Source organism: Zootoca vivipara, chromosome 9, assembly GCF_965207765.1.
Source record: "Zootoca vivipara chromosome 9, rZooViv2.hap1.1, whole genome shotgun sequence".
NCBI classification, from domain to species: domain Eukaryota; kingdom Metazoa; phylum Chordata; class Lepidosauria; order Squamata; family Lacertidae; genus Zootoca; species Zootoca vivipara.
Genome location: NC_142592.1, coordinates 55,040,734 through 55,066,233, shown reverse-complemented (window position 1 = coordinate 55,066,233; position 25,500 = coordinate 55,040,734). Strand labels below are relative to the sequence as shown.

General features: G+C 41.8%; 1 protein-coding gene across 3 annotated transcripts in view; it reads right to left on the bottom strand.

Moving 5' to 3' along the window:
• Positions 1-263: 263 nt before the first annotated feature.
• Positions 264-25,500, bottom strand: part of ADIPOR2 (adiponectin receptor 2) — a 35,355-nt gene continuing 10,118 nt past the window's right edge. For all 3 annotated transcript variants that reach the window (XM_035127344.3, XM_088676808.1, XM_035127345.3), the window contains exons 2-8: positions 22,800-23,036; positions 10,076-10,189; positions 8,826-8,997; positions 7,392-7,578; positions 6,775-6,962; positions 3,634-3,827; positions 264-2,989 (exon numbers count right to left, since the gene is read on the bottom strand). In XM_035127344.3, the coding sequence (XP_034983235.1) occupies positions 2,861-2,989; positions 3,634-3,827; positions 6,775-6,962; positions 7,392-7,578; positions 8,826-8,997; positions 10,076-10,189; positions 22,800-22,967 (1,152 nt within the window). In that variant the 5' untranslated portion in view covers positions 22,968-23,036 and the 3' untranslated portion in view covers positions 264-2,860. The remainder of the gene's footprint in view (positions 2,990-3,633; positions 3,828-6,774; positions 6,963-7,391; positions 7,579-8,825; positions 8,998-10,075; positions 10,190-22,799; positions 23,037-25,500) is intronic.

Below are 25,500 nucleotides of genomic sequence, written 5' to 3'. Positions count from 1 at the left end.
ATTTCAGTATAGTGTAAGAGCTTCACATTGTCAAGCAGACCTTGATATATGTGCACATGGTCTGTTGAGAAAAAAGTGCAAAAAACCCCCACAAAACATCTGGAAGGGGTAATGATTCTCTACTCTTGGTTCAAAAACATGGAAGAACAGCTTTCACCATTAAATGTAACACAAACCAATTTCTATATTTCCAGGCCTCATTCCCATCCAGTTCTTATATGATCATGAATGAGACTAAAAAGACAACACCCATCAAGCCTCCATTGCATTTGCTCTTTTTATTAGAAGTTAAGAATACAACAAGTAATGAGATCCCATTGCCTGGAGACCCCAATCTTCAAAGTCCAAGATGTGCTTTGTCGCCTCCAACAGTAAGCAATTTTTAAAAAAATAAAATACTGAACAAGGCCACTAGTTAATGGGAAAAGAAAGCTGTAATTCTGAACTATACTATACTGAAAACCTGCACACACAAAGAAAGAAAGCGAACCTCCGATTGCTGAGAGTAAGGCATTCAGGTGCCAACCTGGGAAGAAGTCTCAGCAAGCACCACGGAAAAGTGCACAGCTAAGCAGTTTTTCTTATTGGGACACAAAAAATGTCCTAAACAGATACCAAAGGGGTAGAAGTGGAGGGTGTGTTTTTGTACAGGTTGTGTGCTGTAGGACCAGGTTGTAAGAAACCCTTTCTGGGAGTGAGCATGGCATCCCCAAACTTCGGCCCTCCAGATGTTTTGGACTACAATTCCCATCATCCCTGGCCACTGGCCCTGTTAGCTTGGGATCATGGGAGTTGTAGGCCAAAGCATCTGGAGGGCCGCAGTTTGGGGATGCCTGTTCTAGAATGGGGAGGTGCTATTTCTGCTGCTAATACAGAAGCAGCCAGTTACCACTACTCTCTCAAAAAAAGTGCTTTTCAAGATAGGTAGATCTGAGTCCGATATGTATTAGCACTTTCCCCATCAGACAAACCATCCTTCTTCCAGATGGCTACATTTACCACTGGGAAGATTAAATCATCACTGGCCTTCCTGTTCCATTAAAGGGGTTCAATTAATACTGTTCTGTATTTTAGTATGGGATTGAACAATCAGAAGTGTTAGGGTGCCATTCTGGCCTATCTGCATTCAGCCCATCAGGATCCTACCCAGGATATACACATCTGAAGTTGCCTACAAGCACCCATTAAGCACCTCTTGTAGGTCTAAACACTAAGGTTCTGTTTTGAGAGTGGGAGACAGAAAAGACAGAAAGACCAACCTCCTTCTAATAATCAAAAAAGCAGTTTAAAATGTGACAAATTCTATCAGCCCCCAACACTTGTAGTTAATTATACTATGGGGCAAAGGAACCGCCCCCACTGTGAGTATTCAAAAACACAAATTCTACACTGTGTCAAACATTTCTCTCCAGCTCTTAACATGCCTCACCTGCCTAGCAGGAGAAAACAGCAACTACACTTCTTGCCCGACTGAGTATTCTGCTTAGTGATAATTTGCCCTTCTCAGAATGTACGGCTACCCCACAAGCAGTTAAGCTATCTGGGGAAGTGTTTAAAGAGGCAAGCTTCTCTTGGGTACCAAGCACTCTTTTGAGGAGAGGCAAAAATGTAATATCCAAGCAGATTCTGCAAGCTGTTCTTTTTAAAGAAAGAATTTAGCCTAGTGCGCAGCGTTGTCTTATATACCAGAAGGAAGCAAGAAGGATCGGCAGTGTTACATTGCAGCCAAGTGGAGCTTGGTGGAATTTAATACCGGGCAACCTTAGTGCTACTGTAGTTCAGCAGCACACAACATAATCTATAATGAATTAACAGCTAGTCTAGGCTGCTTTTTCATATGTTTCTCCTCACTCCCTGCAGACCATCTTATCCTACTGTCTCTCAACTAGAAGGCAGATGCCTGACACTAACAATTGCACTTGGATAAAAAAGGATAGCAGGCCCAACTGAATGGTGAAACACTGACAAGCGACCCCCACCACCAAAGAGGTCGAGATACATACCATATTGTGCCTTAAGCCATCAAATCCCAACACAGCAAAAGGCTGGTGGAAAGAAAGACCACCTAAAGACTATCCACAAAATGGCAGAGATCTTAGAAGGCACGCCCTGCCAAGTGAGCAGAGCTCAGCTGCACAATGTCTCCTGCCTTTGCCTTCTGAACATACAGGGGCCCAAGCATCAGCCCGATTTAAGGTTGCCCACACTTGCTTACCCTGAACCCTCGTGTGCAGACTGAGCCTGCTGGGTCTAGCTGTCCAGTATATCCCCAAACATTAGGAAGAATCTGTAGAACCCAGATGCTGCAGGGGTTTCACCTGGCCCTCTTGCACTTAAAAGGGTTCGTGCAAACTTGAAACAGTGTGTGGTACTTGCATGTTGCAATCTATACAAAAACCCCTCCCCTCCCACACAATTTTAAAACATTTATATAAACTTTTCAATTAAACAGAATATTAGAAATCTTATTTACATTTTCCCTCCCAAAAGAGCATCTAAAAATCAACTTACCTGAACAAGATACAAATCTTAATCAAGCTAGATTTTTAAAAAGAAAAAAAATTGCTAAGCCATCTCCCCATGACAACCCCTCGTTTTTCTACAAATAAATATGGCATTGAACAGAAGCTGATTAAGAAAGGGCTTTCTGTAGCTTAGTCTGTAGACGCCAGGAATAAATTAGGGTTTAAGAACTTCCAGGTCTTCAGAATCAATTCACTCCAATGCTTGAGGTATGAATTTCTCTTCCAAGTTTTAGTTAGAATCCCTGCGAAGCTTCCACACCACCCTGGGCCAGGTGTAGACTGGCTGCTCCAACAGTTCTGCTTTTTTGGTTACGATCCTGGACAAGCGGTCACTTTTACTGCATCTCGTCCTCTGAGCAGCCTCCGCCAACTGTGAAGCGGAACTCCTGAAGGTTTGAAACTCCATGGAAGTGCGCAAATGCACCAGCCACTACAAACACATGAAACAGCTGGTGGGAGTGGAACTATGGGAGAGAGAAAAACAGAACACCGTATCACCTTAGGTAATGGAGACTCCAATTTTCCAGAACAGTCATCACAGGAGGGCATCATAGGTGGTAGTGGCTAGTAAGTAGAGATTGTGAAGTATCAACCAGCCAAAGAAGAAGCCCTCTTGCTTCCTAGGAATCTATTGTTTGTTTCTCTGTGTGAAGAGGCTATGCAAACACCAAGAGGTGCCAATTTAAACCCACCCAGCCCCAGTCAACTTGGCATAACTGGCTAGAGGACAAGATACATGCTCCCATACACACACACAAACAAACACAGAGCATTAACAGCGCTGTATCAGAATGGTTGTATTTTTGCAGCTGTGCACCATTCCCTCTCTTGGGAGCCAGATATGCCAAGGCAGATACAGTGCAAATATTTTTCACTCTTGTAATGTCTACCAGGAGAAGGCTGCAGTTTCACAGGGTTTTAAAGTTAGCAGTTGCACAGCAGGCTCCATTTTAGCCCAGAACTGAGCAGTAAGAGGCATCTATAGAACTGTCTTTATAGAGCCCCACTACAGACCACAGTGATCCATCACTGCAGATATGCAGTAGGGATGGCATTAATGCCTCTCACCCTCCCTATTATGTGCCTGGCATCTATTAACCATACTTACCCAGATGTCACACTTGCCCGGGAAGAACCTCTCCGGGATGCGAGCAGCGTACAGTGCAGCGCCAGTGATATATAGGCAGGCCATGAGAGCCAGCCAGCCTATCTGCCCCATTGTGGCAGCCTTGAGGAGCCCTTCCGAGATGACAAAGTGCAGGGTGGGGATGATCCCACTAAGGCCCAGAGCCAGAAACACTCCTAGGAGATAAGGGAAGTGGGACAGATTCAGCCTTGGACACAAGAGAAGCAGTGGCAGAGAGGAGGGCAAACTGCCAAAGCTCAGGAACCCAAAGCAGAGCAGGAAGACTACTTGGGTGGTTGGTTTATATGGCCACAACCCATTTGGTCAACTAGAGAGGCACTCCTGATCAATCCGGGAACACATTTTTAAAAAATAACAATTTCCATGTACTTCTAAGCATAGTGCTAAATGTCATTTTAGAAGAGGCATTCTCTCTTCTGTTGCAACCAGGAGGCATATCCTCCTTCAAGACTATGCCTGCTGCAATACGTACGGGTGTGTGTGTGTGTGTGTGTGTGCAGAAACACACACACATCACTTAAATCAGGCATCCCCAAACTTCGGCCCTCCAGATGTTTTGGACTACAATTCCCATCATCCCTGACCACTGGTCCTCTTAGCTAGGGATCATGGGAGTTGTAGGCCAAAACATCTGGAGGGCCGCAGTTTGGGGATGCCTGACTTAAATACTAGAGATAAAGTATGCTTTTCAATTCCAAAGTCACCATTTTATTCAAGTGACTTTTATTATGCAGATCATTTAAAATTGCAATCAACCAACTATAATTTCTTTAATCAAAATTCTTTTTGTTGTAGAAAACGAAGTATACCTAATTTCATTCTCAAGTGCCCTAAAATTTACACTACACACCCACTGTGCACACCTCTAGCTTTCTAAGCATACTAGATACTGTAGCACAAGCCATGAATAAAGACTCCCTGCCAGTGGGCTGTGAGCGGCAGAAAGAAACTTTGGCCTTTGTGTCCCACTGACTGACCCCAAAAGTGCAGCACTTACATCAGTCGTGGAAGAATAAACTTCAAAGGTGTTTTGTCTGCTCCAGCCCACAGTTTGAACTGACAGTTCACAATAATTAAAACCTTCAATATTTGCAAATAGTATTCCCAGTACTAGTTTCAATTGCTATATATTTCATCTCCTGATCCTCTGTATAAATGTACAACTTCCTGGAAGGTACAGAAATACTCTAGAACAAATTCTTCAAACTTCCAGCAGGCAAATGAGACTTTCCCCCCTGAATTCACGAGTACATTCACATTCTGTGTGTGCACGCATGCACACATGGAAGAATTTCACCTCCCCTCAGATGAGTCCTTCCCATGCACTGCTACAAGAGTTACTGTTCCAAGTGTGCCTCCCAACTGGAAGGAGACAAAGTCCAGAGCAGCAATTTTTGTAGAGATTCAGCAAGTAGCACCCTCTGCACTGAAGTATCAGAAAAACCTAATCATTTCCAAAAGCAGAGATGGGGCAGAACAAAGTCTCCATCCTCCTGTAAAGATGGCATGGAATGGAAGGAAGGAAGGCTGGAGCAATGGAATAAGCATCTTGGCTAGGAGTCCTTGTCTTACCGGCCTTTTTTCCACCTGGCCTGGGAAGGCAGGGCCCTGACTGACTCCAGCTACAAAAACTGAGGCTGCTGAACAGACTGTTGGGCTGGGGGGTTGTTTGGGTGTTTTGTTTGGAGGGGTGTGTGTTGCTGTTACTGATATTAACTTTTTGTATCTTATTTTAGATTTATGTGGAAATGTTCCATTTATGATTTATGTGGAAATGTTCCATTTGGATGTGTACTTCAAGAAGTTTTATTTATTGTTGAAGATTACTTTTGCAATGTAATTATGTTTTTTTCCATGTTGTAAGCTGCCTTAAGCATGATTTAAACTGTGGAAAGGTGGCATACAAATAAAATGCTGAATGTGTGTATGTCTGTAACAGCAAACAGCTTCCCTGCAGGCAGATGTTTTTTGTCCTTAGGAGATTATTTTTCTTTCAGTTCTCTCATGGCAAAATTTGGAAACCACTGCACTAGAAGATGCATTTGGGGTTTTGATTTTGAACAATACCTTACCCTAAATTATCCTCCTGCCTGACTTTCTAGCTTCCTCGGACTTAGCCAGAATTTAGAGCCAGTATCATTATGAAAGATGGCATCCAGCTAAGCTGATGAGTCATTTTCACAAATTGCATTCATTGGATAGACTTGGCATTTACAGCCAGAATCCTTAACTTATTTCATCCAAACAAGATGTCACATAATGAGTACTACAAGTTAATCATACAAAAAGGGGGGGCAGTGCAAATTAAAACACACATGATGCAGACACAAGGAATCTTGTGGCATCTAAATACCAACCAATTTATTATGTATCCATGAAGGGATGCCCGTTTATAAGGTGCATGAAGTACAGTGGTACCTTGGGTTAAAACACCTCAGGTTACAAACACTTCGGGTTACAGACTTCGCTAACCCGGAAGGAGCATCTCGGGTTAAGAACTTGACCTCAGGATGAGAACAGAAATTGTGTGCTGGCGGCAGCAGGAGGCCCCAATAGCTAAAGTGGTACCTCAGGTTAAGAACGGTTTCAGGTTAAGAACAGACCTCCAGAACGAATTAAGTTCGTAAAGAGGTACAACTGTACTAACTATCTACAACTAGTGGATTCTCTGTACACATAAAGAATGCAGACTGTAAACTTTTCAAGGCCTGTTTGGAGACTACCTACATTTTGTTGTATATCTGTACACAAATATACACAAATACGCCATAAGCATGACTAATGGAAGGCAACACATCATGGAAGGGGACTTTAACTCACAAAAACTTGTCTCACCATAATTCTGAATATGGGACATTAAAGAGGTTTTGTTGCAGACAGATATGGCTACCTCTCTAGAACCTGACATTATGCAAATATGACTGGCAGATTAGGAGTGTCAAACTTTTGATCTATGAGCTTGCACACACTCAGTTCAAAGTTACATTTTTAAAAATAGCACCATGCATAAATTCAGCACTTTGTTCCAATTTGGAATAAAATTTCAGACCAAATCCCTTCATGTGGACGAAAGCATTTTTAAACTGATCCTTTGAGTCTTACCTGCTCGTACTGCTCGATACTGGGGGGTTGCAAACCTATCCCATTGGGAAACTATAATGGCTGTGATGCCCAGGACACAGATGACAATCAAGTAGATGAAGCAGGGCTGAGGGTTGCAATAGAAGGAGTAGTAGAGCCATGGGACAAAACTGCCCATAATGAGAAGGGCGATGCCAGAGTAGTCCAGTCTAAGGGAAGGGAAGAGAGGGGGAAAGTTGTTTCAGGAAGGTCACATGAAGTAGCCTGCTCACTGATTGCACAGCCTCCATAGCACCCAAGAAGTCTAACCTAGTTGCATCATTGTCTGGCTTTTGGTGCAAGACGTCTGTGGCTAATAATGTTCCTACTGTGACCACCCCTAAACAGCAACTTCCAAATATTAGCAAAGGCAGAAAAACTTTAGGAGAAGAGCTCTGTTCTAAATTCTTTAATCTTGGCCTGCTAACCACAATGTCAGGAATATGGGCAGCCCATCAATGGCTGAAGTAGAGCTCTTAGGCAGATTCCAGTTTCTCAGCCTGGACCCAACAGCTAAGCATTTGTACACTGACAATTTTCATAGTGCTTCACATACATTTTCCGGCTCTGAAGTCACACTGAACCACTACAATACTTACTTGGAGAATAGTCTTGAGACACCTTCTGAATGGCAGTAAACTGTGTGGAAGAGCCATGAGAAGCAGAGGCAGAGAATGGCTCCCAAGAAGAACACTCCAACCACGACCTTCTCTTGTACAGGTGCTACAAAGGACATGTTTGGCCGGAACATGTAAAAGATGCCCAGACACAGAAAGAACACAAAACCTAAACCAAAAAAAATAAATGTTACAAGACCTGCCAAAGTTTGTGTGTGTGTAGCGGTAGAACCCAGAAAAAGCATCACAGCAAATTCAGTACACTTAAGAAATGTCAACTGTCACATTTCTGTAGATCAATCGACTTAACATTTGCAAATCATTGAGTGAGGTACTACATTTGCCTTGAATAGCTTTGGAAAACCCCTGGCCACATTTTGCACATCACGTTAAAATACGGTTTAGTTTGTTGTGCATGGAGTGGAACATGGTGGAATGGGTGGCCTGATACAAAGCTGGAAACAGGTTCAATTTGCTGTTTGTCTGCATTATTTCTCCCAAGTATTATGAGGCATGGTGGTATAGCAAACAGAAGTTGGGCTGGCACAAATATGACCAATTGATGAACCAAAGGGCTTTAGGTTTGCTCCAACCTAAATGTTCTGCCAAGCAAAACAGTTGCTGACAATAATGTTTAAAGTATGCAAGCTTAGCTCTAGTTTTGTCCTCCCCAATGAGCCAAACAAAATATGGTCACTGCAATGCCAACTGAAGCTAATTTGAGGCCTGTTCCATCATTAGTCCCAAGAGCCAGGAAAGGTCCAGTAAGCACAGGCAATTAAGCTTATTTCAAGGGCAATGCTGCAGTGAGAAAGCCACACAGAAGTACAAAGCACACAATTTTTCTGCAGCATTGCAATTCAGATGTCCCAGGTTGAAGCCTTGGACCAAGGTCTTGACTCAGAACAGCACATGCTTACCAAAGTGTTTACATTTTCTCCCTAAAAGCTATTAATGAACAGTGTTGGAGCAGAAATCTGAATTATCTTTCTGGACAACAGGAAGAGGATTCATATAGATCTGCCAAGTCAATTTGAGCAATCCTCAAAACATTACCAGTGATGGGGTGAGGGGAGCACAACACAAACAGAAAAGGGGGGATTTGCACATCTGAGTAATTCAAACCAAGTTAGTTGGTGCTGAACAAAGAGAAGTTATTCTACTGGACAGGCATTTAGTAAGATTACTGAAGGGGAAAGTCACTGCAACCCTTTGTCCAGGATCCATCTATGCAAGTATAATTCACCCCAAACTCTTGCCCAACATATCCTGTAGAATCCTGTCAGATGTGCTCCAGGCAATCTTGTTCTTGCTATTGGATCAGCAGTAAGTTCCAAAATCTATTTCCCTTGCTTCTTAACTCAGATATTAGTTATAAAAGATCAATTCACATGACATTTACATCCAAGTCAATACCTAGTAGGTGTGTCCAGATATTGCCGGTCTCTGTGTGTATTCTGAAAATGCTTTTGAAGCAAGCCCGGAAAGAGGGCATGGGTGGGCGGTGCCCATGCAGCAGGTAATCATTGTCCTTCAGCCAGTCGGGCAAGACGTCAAAGGGGATGACGCGCCATCTGCCCTCCCACACCTAAAGGGAGTAAGGAAGGGTTGTGTTAGTCCTCCTGTGGCAGTTTCCCAAGGAAATACACATTAAATTTCAAATGGAAAAAGCAGTATAGAGAATAGTTCAGCCACTGCACTCCTCCACAAAATCCACAGCACCTTTACCACCACAAATAATTTTGAAATTAGTATGAAGTTTCAGGAAACTGAAAAACTGCTCCTTGTAGTGTAACACATGAAGGCAAAGAAAAGCCAATCCAAAGCACCCCTCTATGAAAGTTTGGGAGCATGTTTGCCATTCTAAAACATGAATCACCCAAAGCCAAATATTCTGAGACTTCAGTGATAGGTGGAAAAAAGAAAGATGGTCACAATGGAGCTTCATTAAAGTTAGGGTTCATATATTTGTAGAAATTTTGTTAATAAATCCTATATTTCCAAGGTCATCCTTCCAATTATGAAAAGATAGCAGCAAAACAAGGGAACAAATAACATTCTCTGTTCTGATTCTGACATTAGAGCCAGACACCAGCATGAACTAGTTCCCTTTAAAATTAGCCAAGGAAAGTCAAGACCAGTAATATTTACACAGCTCACAATGAATTTGTCCAGGGTGGGATTTCAATAGAAATGGCTTTTTTCACTTGGGACGGTGGACACAATGAGGCTGGCTACACAAGGGAGACAAATGGTAATCTCAAAACAAAGATTTGCAAAGGCCTGAAAGAGAGTGTGTGGAAAAAGGTGACCTTGTAAATTAAAGTTCTTTGACCCAGAAACACTAGAAGCAGAGGGCATTATTCTACTTGGACTTCCACAGATGTTTCAAAAAAGAGGTTCAACAGTTGTACCATCATGTTTAATCCTACATTTCAACGTGTAATCCCTTATCGTGCTAAACTTTCTAATTCATCCAATTACTGGAAGCACAAGATCCCAACACACACAGCGGCAGCATCAGCCAAGACAACAGAACTCCTTGACGGCCACCCACTGTGACTTGGCTCTCTGTTGCCAGAAGTGCATGCACTGCTAGCCAAAGGACCCAACAGCTGTGTGAAGCACACCAGAGCATGATGGGCACTTGCTTTGCACCCTCTTACCTTACATACAAACTCTTCCATCCTCTCCATGGCATGGTGAGCTTGGAGAGGCAGCATCCCCATAAATCCTTCATCCTCATGAGCTGCATCATCGCTGCCAACATGATCAGAACTCTGAAACATAAAACAATTGTTGAAGAACAAGCAAAAACAAGTTTTGCTTTCAGTGACTTAACACAGAATTCTACTATCAAATGTGAAGCCAAATAAGCACACAAGTGTAGAATGTTCAAAAGAAACATGTTCTCTAGCTGCATACTCCAGAATTGTGTTCTCTAGCGAATGCTGTTGAGCAAAATGCAGTGGAGTTGGTGGTCTACAATTTGTGCTATGGGAGGGAAGAGAATATTAGGTATAGCTGCCACTTTGTGATGCAGTAGCAAAAAAGGCTCATGCTATTCTAGGTTGCATCAACAGAAATATAATGTCCCAATAAAGGGAAATAATAGTTCTGCTCTATTTTGCCTTTGTTAGACCACACCTGGAGTACTGTGTCCAGTTCTCGACACCACAGTTTAAGGAGGATATTGACAAGCTGAAACGTGTGCAAAGGAGGGTAACCAAGATGACAAAGGATTTGGAAACCAAGCCTGATGAGGAACAGTTGAGGGAAATGGGTATGTTTAGCCTGGATAATAGGAGACTGAGAGGAAATGTAACAGCCATCTCCCAAGCTTGTTGTCTCCTCCGGAGGCTAGGTCCCGAACCAATAGCTTCAAGTTACAAGAAAGGAGATTCTGAATAAACATCAGGAAGAACTTTCTGATGGTAAGAGCTATGTGACAGTGAAAGAGACTCCCTTGGAAGGTGTGGACTCTCCTTCATTGGAGGTTTTTAAGCAGAGGTTGGAATGCCGTCTGTCAGAGATGCATTAGATTATATTCCTGCATTGCTGGGGGTTGGAATAGATGATCCTCTGGGTCCCTTCTAACTCTATAATTCTATGATTCTATTACTCCCTTTTAGAAAGGTGGGCAAAACTCTGCATTTGTTCATGCTTTTTTCTTTCTTTCAATGTGAAATAAGAGGCTGGTAACACAGCATGAATGCATTTTGGAGTTTGTTGCCTTTGCACAGATTATGTCAATCACCAACCTATTTACTAGAAAAGAACTGTTAAACAAACACAATTTGTGTGCCTTTGCTTATAAGAATCCTGTTATTAGCTATAACAAAATTTTAGGAAGAATCGGTGACAGGCAAACTTACTGTTAAACTGATTCTCTTTTTTATTGTTCTTAGCTTTCCCCCAAACATCTTACAATTGCCTAACTGTAAGATTGCACACGAAGCTGCAGTAGACTTAACTGGGCCACTGGGCCCAGTGTTGTCTACTCCAACTATCAGGGGTTCCCTAGAGTCTCAGGCAGATGCCTTTCCCAGTCTAATAATGTGACAGTCTTTAAATGGAAATGCTGGTCACTAAAAATGAAACTTTCTATAAGCAAAGCATATGAGCATAGGATAGTCCCTTTCTAACACTTAAGAGCCTCTTCAATGACCCAGGAAAGTTAGTCAATTCTCATTTGTACTTATACATTTAAGGCTGGCACAGAAAGTTCCTTTTCCAGTCATTTATGCATCTTCTGCCCATTAATGTAGTTTTACAATACTGTAGTGCAAGATCAAAGTCCAACCTATACAGAAGCACCATGCACTTTAAAGGACAGTCAAAGACCTGCATATACTAAGGTTTTTTAAGGGAGCAAATAATTTATTTCATATTGACTATCACAAATGAAAACAAATACTTAGTTATTTTCCCAATGTTATTTAATGTGGATTAGACACTTAAGCACAATTTTGCTCCCACACAGTGTTAAGAATCTTTCTTATTAAATGTTCAGAGAAAACTTTGCTAACTACACTTTCACTATAAAAACCCCTCAAGTTAATCAACATAGGAAGATCACTACTGGATCAAACCAAAGGCTTACGTAGCCCAGAATTCCATTCTTACACTGGACTATCAGATGCTTATGAATCCTGCCAGAAGGACCCGAGTCCATTGAGAATTCAGAATCGCCAATACAAAATCCTATAATTCAAAATAATTTAATCTGAGATCATTGAAAGTACATACAAATGTGCACCAAAGGTGATCTTAGCAGGGACTGTTCTTCCACAATAAACACCTACCTGCAACACAGCCAAGCTGATAGGTTAAAAATCAAGAGATGGGGTGGTGGAGGTAAAGAGGAAGAATAGAGAAAAGAAGCAGATCAATTCTTAGTGAGTTTACTTTCTCTCCTTCTCACCAGTTTGGCAATCTTCCCAATCTGTCAATATATTGCTTTTGGTTTTAAAAGAGATCTGGGAGAAAGCAACAGTTCAAACATATATGAAAAGGGTACAGTTCCTTCCCTTTGTTTCCTGCAAGAATGAACAGAGAAGCTACGTAAGTGACTCAAGCAGGTCTTAAGATGGTCACTGGAGTAGGTCACTAACCCAGCTTACAGGTTCTGTGCTATTCAAAGCTGCTCACACTAAAGCAGCACACCAGCATCCATACATCATCACTTACGCATGCTAGAACTCACCTCTACGTAAGGCTTTAGATTGGTTAAGAGACCCACTCAAAAGTCACTAATGACCCATCAGAATGTATATGCAACTCTAGAATACTTGGCTTGGCGCACACCGTTTACTGAGAAAATTCAGAATTTAACAGCAAATACAAATATACGAACTTGAGTCCATTGTGCTACCTAAAACTGCAACCAGTTATTCTACAAAAGTTGTATGTGATAAACTGAACAGATTGCTGCCATCAAACAAAGAGGCATCTTCCTGGTTAAAATCTGCAAGGCAGTGTAGCAGAGATGAAAGAACGGCGTGTGTTTTGTTTGCCCTGTCTACAATTCCTGAGCCTTTTGCACTTCCCTGCATTCACAGCTAAGGAAGCTATTTAGGCTTGTTACTTAAACATAGATCTACTTCAAAACAGGTAAAACCCAGAAAGAGCTTTCAAAGAAAGGAGACTTCTTGTGCATTTTCAATAATGCACAAACTTTGGGTCTCACTATATTAGATCCGACAACAAAAAGAGGACCTAAGCAAGCAAGCAAGCTTTCTATACTATATGGAAGCATGGTACCACATACTTCTACATGAAAACCTGCCTGAATAGCAGCTACAGCAATTCACATCATTAAAGATTCAGAGATGGTTCTTTTCCTCTACGCACTTGGATCCAGCCATCAACATTTGTTAAAACAGTAACTCCCCACAAGTGTATTAAAGCCCTTTAACACAGTTTGTAGACTGCAATGAGCTTGTCTACCAAGGATGCACCCTTTTAAAACCAAGTTTAATAAGCTATCCCTAGGTTTCAAATTCAGCAAGCAGAGTATCCCTTCCCCCCAGAGTTTTTCTAGTTTCTGAACACCTAGCCCAGGCATCCCCAAACTGCGGCCCTCCAGGTGTTTTGGCCTACAACTCCCATGATCCCTAGCTAACAGGACCAGTGGTCAGGGATGATGGGAATTGTAGTCCAAAACATCTGGAGGGCCGAAGTTTGGGGGTGCCTGACCTAGCCCATAACCTCAGTTTTGGAGGATTTCACCTCTTCTCTACTGGCTTGTTAGTTTTTGAAATTGGACTATACCGGTCGTATTCACACATGATGCTAAGCCAAGTGGAGTTTATTTGTCTTAATCATAACATGCTCACACTTTGTGCTGGTGTACCTAGCTCAAGCTGTCCCACCTCATACCTCCTTTATTAGTGGAGAAACAGACCACTGGAAGGCTGGCTTAGTGTTGGATCTGAACCAGCACTTGTGATTTGTTTCTCTTCAAAAAAAACATAGTCAGGAAGCCTAGAACAAACACTGGCCTTAGGCTGGTTTGTTTGAAAAGTGTCAAGCCACAAGCACTACTTTGAGCATAATGTTAAGCCAGCTACTCTATAGTTTGTCTGGGGACATATTATCTGGGGACCTATTAATTTGGGGATATTTATAGTACAGAAACTCACATAGGTCTTTATGGCAATACCTAACAGACACATGCTCCTTCCTTTCAGCCACAGAAAGCAATTATTAGGCAAAAACGAGAGGTAGGTTGTTTAAGCGTACAAACAGTAAATTCAGGAACAGACAGGTCACCCATGTTCTGTTCTATTGCCCAAATACTGCATTTGCAGATAAATTATTGCAATGCAGTTCATGGGGAAGAGGGGAAGAGAAGCAAAGTGAAACATTTCAAGCCTACAACAGAGATTGCAGTATCTTGCAGCAATGTGACTCTGGAAGGAAGCTGTTCATCTAATTGATCACAAGGATATTTTGACTGGCTGCCAAATGGCTACATGGGCATGTTTGGTTCCAGGGACTCTGCAGCCTCATCACAATAGAGATGAAGTGCGCAACATGTCACTCTGCAAGCAGACCATCTGGATGCAGTTAATTGCTTATTCAGAAGTCAAATGCAGAGTATAGCCATTTTGTCTTCAGAACTGTTGTTCAAGGTCACAGTGATCTATACTGACCTTCAACTATTAAGTCTTTTAGATGCTGCAAGTTGCAGAAGATCAACTAAGTCTCACTGCTTCTTTGGAGAAAGAAACTCATGGGGAAAGGTTGGTACAAGTCAGGCAAAGTGCAACAGTTAAAAGAACACTTAGGATTTGTAGAAAAGGGTGTGTGGGTGTGTAAATGGTATTCCAGTAGTTAGTGGGCATTACCGTACCAATCAAGATAGCTTCCCCACACATGGCATGACTGAAGATACTTACCTATGGACAACTCTACTCCCATTAGTATAAAAAAAACTGCCCATGACAACAGCCATCATGGGACTAAGCACTAACATCACTGAAAAGAACACCCTGCCTTCAGGACGAAGGCATTCAGAATTCAAACAAGATGGAAAATAATGGAAAAGATAAGGCATAATGAAAAGAATAGAGAGGGATGAAGTGAGGTTAAGAGTTGTAAGGCTATGGGAGTCCAGAAACCCCTTGTAAGAAATAGGGAATAGGAGAGAACCTGCATGACTGCAGTGTACACATAAAGGTAAAGGGACCCCTGACCATTAGGTCCAGTCGTGACCGACTCTGGGGTTGCGCGCTCATCTCGCATTATTGGCCGAGGGAGCCGGCGTGTAGCTTCCAGGTCATGTGGCCAGCATGACAAAGCCGCTTCTGGCAAACCAGAGCAGCACATGGAAACGATGTTTACCTTCCCGCTGTAGCGGTTCCTATTTATCTACTTGCATTTTGACATGCTTTCTAACTGCTAGGTTGGCAGGAGCTGGGACCAAGCAACGGGAGCTCACCCCGTCACAGGGATTCGAACCGCCGACCTTCTGATCAGCAAGCCCTAGGCTCAGTGGTTTAACCACAGCGCCACCTGGGTCCCTTGCAGTGTACACATACTAGTTGTAAAATAAGCTAGACAGGCTCCCTCCTTGTTGCCCTTCTGCCGGCAGGTGAAGACATTGTTCCAAGAGGCTTTTGGGAACTGACTGCTTTTAATGAATGAAAGGGCTGGTACCGTGCTGTTTTTGTTGTAATTATTGGTATGGTTTTAATATATTTTATATACGTATATAGTTTTAATTCCATCAAGGTTTTCTTGTTTTATCATTATTGTTTTTTCAATGTTTTTAGCAGTTCTTATTTTTATCTGTAAGCTGCCTTGAGTCAGGAAAAAGGCAGGTTATTCAAAAATAAATAAAAGAATAAATAGTAGCTTAGTAGGCAAAGGCAGGAGCTAGACATTAAGGGGGGTAATTGTGAGACAGCATGAAGTTACAGCGCTTGTATAAGTATATCACACATTAACTGGTCTCCTTAAGTTATAAATACAACTTAACAGAAGTCATGAAGAACATGTCTCATGAAGAAAAAAGGACAATGGATCTACTGATCAAAATACGATGTCTGCAAGATACAACAAACTCGTGAGGCAACCTAAAGGCTAACAGATTGCTTGTGGCGTAAGCTTTTTGTTGGCAGCCATGAAACTCAGCTGCCCCTCTGGAATGTGTTAACAGGCATCAGAACTGTTCTCTGATCATGGGAGAGCTTATTACATATTTCAGGTTTTATTTCCCTTTTCTTCTTAAAGCCGACAAATCACAAGCTTTATGATAATTTGTGTCTGGGCTTAAACAGGAATATGAAAGAGCTCCTTCGCTGCGAAGAATTCTTTCTTCCTGCGTGTTCACACATATTTCAGGTCACAGCAAATCTGTTTGTTGCTGTTGTACAGCAATGTGTATGCATCTTATCTGGGGAATAAGTAGGGAGTTCTGACACTGGGCAGACTGAAGAACTGCACCTGCCCAAGAAAGCTTTTCCCCACCTCTTTTGTACATATGCTAATTACAAAAGCAGCTGTGCATGAGAGTGACAGGCTGCCTGGCATTTGACTTGCTAAGTAAAGCAACACTTCATGTGCAAAGGGGAAAAAATTGGGGGAGGGGGAGAGAAAACAGGCTTATGAAGCATGCTAAAGGGGAACAAGATACATAAGAAATTACACTGCTCCAGAAAACTCTGCTTTCATCACCAGTAATTAACAAAGTAACTTTGCTAGCTCCCCTTCTACCTGCTGCCAGAAAATGGAAATGTGATCTATTTGCTTGATGCAGTGTAACCTCTCTTTCATTGCAGGAGTAAATGAACCAAATGCCTTCTTGTCTTTGTCCTACAATCAAACTAGGATCTCAACAAATTATGCTTTATAAAAGCAACTGATGAGCAGCGGTTAGAAACTGGGATAGGAATGCTAGGAGTCATGTGGCTCCTGGGACCTAGATTGTGGGACTAAAACAAAATGTCTAGGTGCCTGTTTTTCCGCTGGGGGGGGGAGTTGCCATGAGAATCAGGGGGCCTGCAGGGTAGTGCAGCCGCAAAAGACATGCCTTTTGCTACTGCAGTTTCGCTGCGCTGTGCCTGGCAGACGAGCTGACTGCTGCCAGGCAGGTGGAGATGCTAAGCACCAAGTGTGGCTCCTGGACATCTCCATCCAGTCGCAAAAGATCAGTTGCCAGTCTAGACTAAGCTACACAAGCAACACCACACTACACAACTTTCTATGTTAAGTGAAAAAGTCCAGGACAGTGCATAGCAAACCTGGTAAAAATAATGACAAAAGGGTACCCACCAAACCGCCACCTGCCTGTTTTTAAGATGTATTATGTGGAAACTTAATTAAAATATTTTTTTTAAAAAAAATTCGACCTCTATAGAGTAAGGTCCTGTTTATTTCTAAAATGGCTGCCTATTCCTTCAAGAGGCCAATAAATTGGCAGAACCATCATGCATTGTGTCCGCACATGATTACCTTTCAGATACTGGCCTTAAAAAAATTTTTTTTAAAGATCAGATAGAAGGAAATCCTAGAAAGTAATATTTGTTGCTATGAAGGCAGCAATAGCTCATCACTCATTGGGTAAAAGGAAACACAGAGGAGAAGCAGCAACAAGAAAAAAAATACCAAGGACATATGAAACTTGCCATTGCTGTATCCAAGATACTGAGACAATTCTAAGCATTTACCTTGCAAAACCAATTCACTAAATTAAAACAATGCAAAAGCAGGATCTAAAAGCAGAGACATTGTCCTATCATAACAAAAAAAAGTGGAAAACATGGCAATTGAGAAATTGTAGGATGTAGTATAGAGGCAGGGAAAGAAGGATTGTCTGAGCATGTTATTTAAAGAAATACAAAACCTTAATAATGTGCAAAGATGAGTAGCTGCCGTGCCTTGTCTCCTACATTTTATTATTTATTTTTTAATAAAAATGTTTATATGCCACTGTACCATAAAAATGTATCACAGCGGTTTATAGCAATATAAAAACACAAAACCAGATAGTAAAAGTACAAAGAGTTAAAAACAAGTTAAAAGCAATAGTTGAAACAAACAAACAAAGAACATAATGGCATACAGCAGGTTGACCTGCCTCTTCCACAGCAGCATGCAAAAGAAAGCAACAGGTTTCCAATGCCTTTCCTTAAGGGTGAACTCTAAATCCCTTGTTCTTAAGCATTCATGTCAGTATTTTTTATTTGGTTTCTGTTCTTTTTCCTTCCCATTTTTACTATGCTTGAGCACAGTTTTTTCACTTTCAAAGTAGGCTTACTAATGGATTCTTTCCAAAAGGTCAAACAGCTGAATTCAAGAGTCATGGAGGCCCTGGCTGCTTGACAAATGTTCCAGCTGGGTATCTGCCATGAAGAAGCCTTCCACTGACTGAAGAGTCAAGTGCTGCGCTTCATTATCCTCTGCACGGTACCAAATGCTTCAGAGCAAAGGATCCAAAATTTCACAGACACGCTTCTAGGCCACACACTGCAAGTGCACAGAGCACCACAGATGCAGGAACCTTTAGACAAAAACCACCATCAATCAAGAGCAGAGGGCTGTGGGAGCTGGGGGGGAAATGTGAAGAAAACAGCCTTTTGTTTCCTCTCTGTCATTGGAGGATTATAGAAAAAAGGGAGAGAGTCAAGTGCAGGTTTTCAGGGCTGTACATAAAAAGCCCATTCATCAGGTGATAAAAGTCACATGCATTTGATTGTGTCAGTTTAACAAAGTCACAGTGAGAACCATTTCTTTAGGATATCAGTGACTGAAGAACAGCAGGGAGAACAAAGACACTCCAACCATTCAAATAGCAAAGGGCAAAGGAAGATAAATGCCATGAAGGAGGCCAGGCAGCCCGGCACAGGGCAGAAAAAAGCACCAACAGCTTAAGTCTTAAGAAAACGTGAATATTCACTAGAGCAACTTTTTCCAACCTGGTGTCCTCCATACATTTAGGATTAAATTTCCCATTAGCTGCAGCCAACATGCTGACTGGACAAAACGTCCAGGGGGCACTAGGTTAGCAAAGGTTCCTCTAGAACCTTAAAACAGGAAGTCTTGCTGATTTCAAAACATATTTTAAGTAAACATGCTGAGTGTGACAGACTTCAGAATAAAAAAAATGCCAAACTATTTCTCCACAGAAAAGGAGACTTAACACGCAAATGCATTTCACAGTGCTTAGACACGCAATGTGAATAACTGACATTTCCTTTTTCAAGAGTGTCTTGTTAAGTGCCTGAACATTAACAGAAAAAATGCCAATTGTCGGAATTAACAAAAAGGTGCTGATAAAAAATTCTGATACAAGAGCTTTTCATCACCATGATGTGTGTGTGGCTCTTCAAAGGAAACAGGTCTAACATTGTCACAACACTGTTAATACTCATAATGCTTTACGGTTAAGATTTCTGTCTTGAAGCTGGATAGGCAAGATCAATTGGGAGAATTAGAGGGCCACTTTAGACCCACCTCCCACAAGCTTGCCTTACTATCACAGACTAGCCCATTCACCTCAAGTCTCTATGGGAAGGATCAGCAGCAGCTAGCATCACTGTACATGTGCCATTTATTCTGAGTGGGGCCTGTGTTGGAGCAGCACAAAGCGATTATGCAGTGGCAGAGTGAGGAAAGGAAGCAGCACAGATACATTTTGAAGGAGGAAGGAGCAAGACAACAAAATAGCATGGGCCAGGTATAAGGCAGCTTTTGATTTGACGATCCTTCCTAAAGTGGAAAACCTTCTGTAACACCTCCACCTCTCACTTCAGCTGAGGCTGAGGCTGCCTTCTAAAATCGTAGAGCCATAATCTCTTAATGGTGTATTTTTCATTTGATAATGAAGGGGGAGGGAGGAAAGAGAAATAGAATTAAGAGTGCACAATCCTATGTATTTCACTCAGTAGTAAGTTATGCTGAATTCAATGTAGCTTACTCTCATTAGTGTGCAGGATGGGAGGCGAGGGAGAGGGAAGGAGGGTCCTGAGCATTATTTTCACTTGAAAATCCTGTGACACTTCCAAGTATAGCAGATCTACATGACCGAGGTTCTGAAAATGCCTGAATAGTATTTAATAATACAGTAATGGTTCTGTTTTGAGAATGCCTGTTGGAATCATGCATAGGATTAGGTTGCAAGAATATCAAAATGAAGCACTCCTGCTTTCATTCTTTCCTTTTCTACTAGCAAGTATCAGATACGTTCCACTTAGGCTAATCAGTGTGGGGAAGATGTATCCAAGAATGGAGGGATTGTGAGAACTTCTAAAAGGTATCCTTTCTGCACTTAGAACAATATAAACAATAACAATCACTGTTACCATGTTTTATGTAGTAATTTTAGAGCTTGGTGTTAATAAAACCAAGGGCCTGCTTGGTGGCTGCTCCCAGACTTTGGAACCCTCTCCTTAGAGCAGTTAGACTGGCTCTCTCCTGGTTGTCCTTCCGCCAGCAAATGAAGACTTTCTTGTTCCAACAGGCTTTTGGGAAATGACTACGTTTAATGAAGAGCTAGCACCATGCTATTTTTATCGTAATTATTTGTATGATGTTAATAGATTTATAGATGTCTATAGTCTTAATTTTATCAGTGTTGCATTGCTTATTATAAGTTGTTTTTTCTATGTTTTAAGCAGTTCCTATTTTTATCTGTAAGCTGCCACAAGAGTCCCATCAGGGGAAAAAGCAAGGTATAAATAAATAAAGTAACACAGGTGTAAATTGTGTTACCATACAAGCAGACTACTTCAGCATATGGTTTCATCAGAAGATGCAGCTAGTAATCAAAACTAGCTCTGTCGCCAAGCAGCCACTCCCAGTAGTGACTGGATGTGCCAAAAGAAAAAGTAGATCCCACAAACCAAAAGCTTGCCCCCCCCCATTTGAAGCATTTGTTCCTTCATGCAAGTTTGCTTTCTCTAACTACTACAGTAATTCAGTGCTTATTTCCCGTGGTCTTAGCCACTTCTTTTCTGCAGCTGCACAAAATTTATTAGTAAGGATGGGTACATCCAGTCCATTTTCACCACCAAGTGTGGCAGGAATGCAGCCAAAACATGTCACTGACCACCGTATTTAGCAGATCAATTCTGTTTATACCAGTCATATAAATCTACACTACTACAGCTGTGTTAGTAGTATTCATTTTAGCAAGTACAAGCAACCAAGTACTATATATACTATGGCCTTAAAGTCAGTCCACAAGCTTCAAAGCTCAGCAGTCTAAAGTCATCCAGATAACAGTTACCCACAGAACAGACTCTTTTAAAATAGTTCATCTGCCAGTGAACTATTTTCATTCTTAGAAGTTGCACAACAGCCTATAAAGAACCCTACATCAGCGTTTCTCAACTAGTGTGTCGCGAGACGCTGGCTGGTGTGCCGCGACGTGCCGCGACGAGAAGGGCGATTTGCATTGTCGCATGCCTGGCGGCCGCCAATTAACAGCACTGACCCGCCGGAAAGGAAGCCGGCCGGGTCACGACGCGGGGCGAGCGCAGCTCTCAACAGCCACCACCACGGAAAGGTGGTTTTAGACAAACTTAAAGAAGCTGGCTGGATGAGCTCAACCTGAAACTTGCTGAGCAAAGGATTGTGCTGGCAGAGAAATCAGCGGCTTGTGAAGCCTTATTACAGGAGATTGCAACCAACACAGCAATTGGCAAGTGTTTCTTACAGTCATAATTATATAATCAATATAGGACGGCACAGAGTTAATTTTTTTAACTTTTTTAATGGTGGTGTGCCTCGTGATTTTTTTCATGGAACAAGTGTGCCTTGGCCCAAAAAAGGTTGAGAAACACTGCCCTACATCACAGCATTGGCATTAGACATTTTGTTAGAAACAGAACCTGAAGCCTATTACCTTTTTTCCTTTACAAAGTTTTTAGGCAATTCCACATACATGTAATATTTGTTTGTGCCAATGTATTATATCACCCAAACCTTAGCAGTGGTCCCAAACAGAACTTAAAGTCAGAGTGAACTTATGGAAGTTCTTATACTTAATTACATATCATACAAAAATGTATGTTCTCTTCCCATTTGGGGGAAGGGGGGAAAAGGGGGATTTCCTGTAATGATTAGAAAGTCAATTACATTTAATTAAGCACCTTATAGACATTATGATGCTGACCGCTAAACCATCAGCCTAGCAATCGATTTAAATGATACCATTAACACTCCTGCCTGGAAGTAAACAGACCTTCTAAATCACTTGACCGAGTGTTGGAAAAACTAGGATAGGATCATTGGAATGTTTTGTGTGTGTGTGTGTTTATATATTGGTACATGGTGAACTAGAACTGATACAAAGAAGCTGAAGTGAAGGGTTATTGTTTCCTGGATTTTCTCCCAATCACACAACTGAAGGGGGTGCTGTTCTACTTGCACCTTGTGTACATTGGGGAGGCCAAACCAAACACTCTTGGATCCAACAATCTTCTTGGATTCCTAGGTAGCAGCCTGTGACAGAGGACTTTGCAGCAACTTTGGAGATAGACTGATTGTGCCCCTCTCTCAAAACCCTTACAACTTATTATAAGCCCTGGCAATCAGTTCACCTTCTTTTGAGATTCTTGTGCAGGGTCGCCCCTGGAGACAGTTTAAGAACTTCAGTTGCTCCAGTACACCGTGGTAAGACTTGTCAAGATTCTCCAACATGAAGCATATTTGACACACACAGTAACAGAACCACTGGTTATCTGTTCATTTCTGGAATAAATTCAAGATGCTGGGGTGTTGTTGTTTTTTAAATCCCTTAAGGGCCTGGGTCTTAGATACTGTGGAATAGCCTTCTCTGATAAGAACCATACCCCTATAATTGTTAACTTATCCCTAAGTTGTTCAAGGAGGTTTGATGCAACTACCTGGCTAGATTTCTGAGGACCAATTATTATTTACCTTTTCGAGTTCAGAAGTTTCAGGTGGCTCCACTAAGATGGGCCCCTGCTCACTGGATTGGTCAGTATCAAGGCTTTCCTGCCCAGCAGGATTGGGCATGTGTCCCTTCCTGAGCCGTAGTGCTGGCTCCAGAATGCTGCCATTCCCGATATCCGTTGATTCGTTCATGAGACCAGGGGTCTTCTCGAGAAAGGTTCTTATTTTCTCCGGCAAGAAGCGATGACAGATCAGCTAGTCCTGAAAAAGGAAACAAAACTGTCATCAATAAACATGCCAACCTAAAATTATGTTAACATCCATCTGATAGTCACTTTTGAAGATGCTGAAAGCCAATCATGGAGAATTCGCATTTCCCTAGGACTGAAGTAAATAAGCTTTAGAGGAGCATCTGTGGTGTTATGAAAGGTAAAAATTACCAATTACACGATTCAATTTAAATAGAGCTTTTTAATATGTAGCACCAATATGCAGCACCAATCTACTGCAAAACAATGTGGATACTGTTCACTGCAAACCCTATATTGACATTTGGTTCTCAGTTAAGCAGGATTACAGCACAAGGTTCTGCAAACACACCAAAGTGTGGGTCTTATACACCTCCTAAAGGGGTGAAGACTACCAAAGACTAGTGAGAAATAATTGTAAATGTTATCATTCTGGTAGGAAAATCTTGTACTCAGCTGACATAGGCTTAAACAATTATATTGAATGATCTCCACTTCTATATTGTATGTGCATGTCACAAATGGCAGACAAAGGTTTTGCAGAGACTTTATAAAGGTAAAGGGACCCCTGACCATTAGGCCCAGTCGTGACCGACTCTGGGGTTGCACGCTCATCTCACATTATTGGCCGAGGGAGCCGGCGTACAGCTTCCAGGTCATGTGGCCAGCATGACAAAGCCGCTTCTGGCGAACCAGAGCAGCACACGGAAACACCATTTACCTTCCTGCTGTAGCGGTATCAATTTATCTACTTGAACTTTGACGTGCTTTCAAACTGCTAGGTTGGCAGGAGCAGAGACTTTATAGCTTGTAACTAATCTTCAAGCTTCAATTAGTAAAAAGCTTTAACTGATTAATCAGGCAGGGGAATTTTGATGATGAGTCAGGCAAGACACCTAGCCATTGTTCAAGGTTGTTCTGGTGTACAGTAAGCCTGCAATTTACATGGGGGCTATGATCTGGCGATCACACCTAAAGCCAAAATTGCCTATAGTCAAAATCCATTGGGTTCAGTAGCAAGTGGGATTGCCAAAGCCATTTTTCCTAAAACCCTGCCCCCTTTCCGCCATGTCATACATAAAGCTGAATGTGTGTACATTGCAGGCTTGCTGTATTAACATACTGGAATAAAAAAACTAAATACAGAAAAAGGCCTTTTACATTGATGGACAGCTTTTGTATTTTAATAATAATAATAATAATAATAATAATAATAATAATTTATTATTTATACCCCGCCCATCTGGCCGGGTCTCCCCAGCCACTCTGGGCGGCTTCCAACAGAAAAATAAAACACAATAATCTATTAAACATTAAAAGCCTCCCTGAACAGGGCTGCCTTCAGATGTCTCCTAAAAGTCTGGTAGTTGTTTTCCTTTTTGACATCTGTTGGGAGGGCGTTCCAGAGGGCAGGCGCCACCACCGAGAAGGCCCTCTGCCTAGTTCCCTGCAACTTGGCTTCTCGCAACGAGGGAACTGCCAGAAGTCCCTCAGTGCTGGACCAGTTTAAGTTTTCTCTCAAGTCTTATGGCTCTTGAGGTTTCGTTTATATGCAAGTTTAATCAATTAGCTTTTTAAATGGCAGATTAACAGACACCCCACTATATCAGACCTCAGTTATACAGGGTGAGTCTTTTAAAAGAGGCCTCATGGAACATGCCCAATAGTAGGACATTACTGTAACCAGAGCACTAATGAAAGCAGCAGCATGCACTACGTTCAAAAAAGCTGAGAGCCCTTAGAGAAGCATGCAATTCACCAAGACACTTAACTATTTTATATATTTTTTTTAAAAAAACATCAACCTTTCTTCTGTAAATAAAGACCAGTCTCCTGGGGGAAACTTTAATGCCTGACATACTAATACCAAGAATTCCTAGGTCTTTCTACTTTATGGAGAGGAGCCCATCTGAGGTCACTTTCAATGTAACAATGAGAATGTGTACATTTCCTTTTTGTCAATGGGGGAAGTAACACTTTGCTAACAAAGAGACATCAGTAAAGAGACTCCAGCAGACAGAATGTGTGTCCCCAACAGCTGCTTTTTGTTACCTGTAAACTGCTGATAAACACAATAGCTGAGTTTTTCAAACAGCAAATTGCCTAGGCATACAACAAAGTATTACTTAACAGACAATATAAAGGTTTCCAGGGACTAGTAAAATTCCAGTTGTCTCCAACACAGAACTTGCATACAACATGGCCTCTGATAAAATGCAATGGCAATGTGGACAGTCAGTGTGCCTGGCTGACAAGGCTAGTGGCTCAAGCCCACCCAGGGATGGCTATGAGCAGGATTTCTGCATTGCAGGGGGTTGGATTAGATTATTGTTGGGGTCCCTTCCAACTCTATAATTCTATGATTCATGTTTGAGGTTATTACCTTCCTGCCAGATAATGTCAGCAGTAAATAGAGCTGCATACAATATTTAACCTTTAGCACTAGAAGCACATATGCACCTTTGGTCATGGAAATG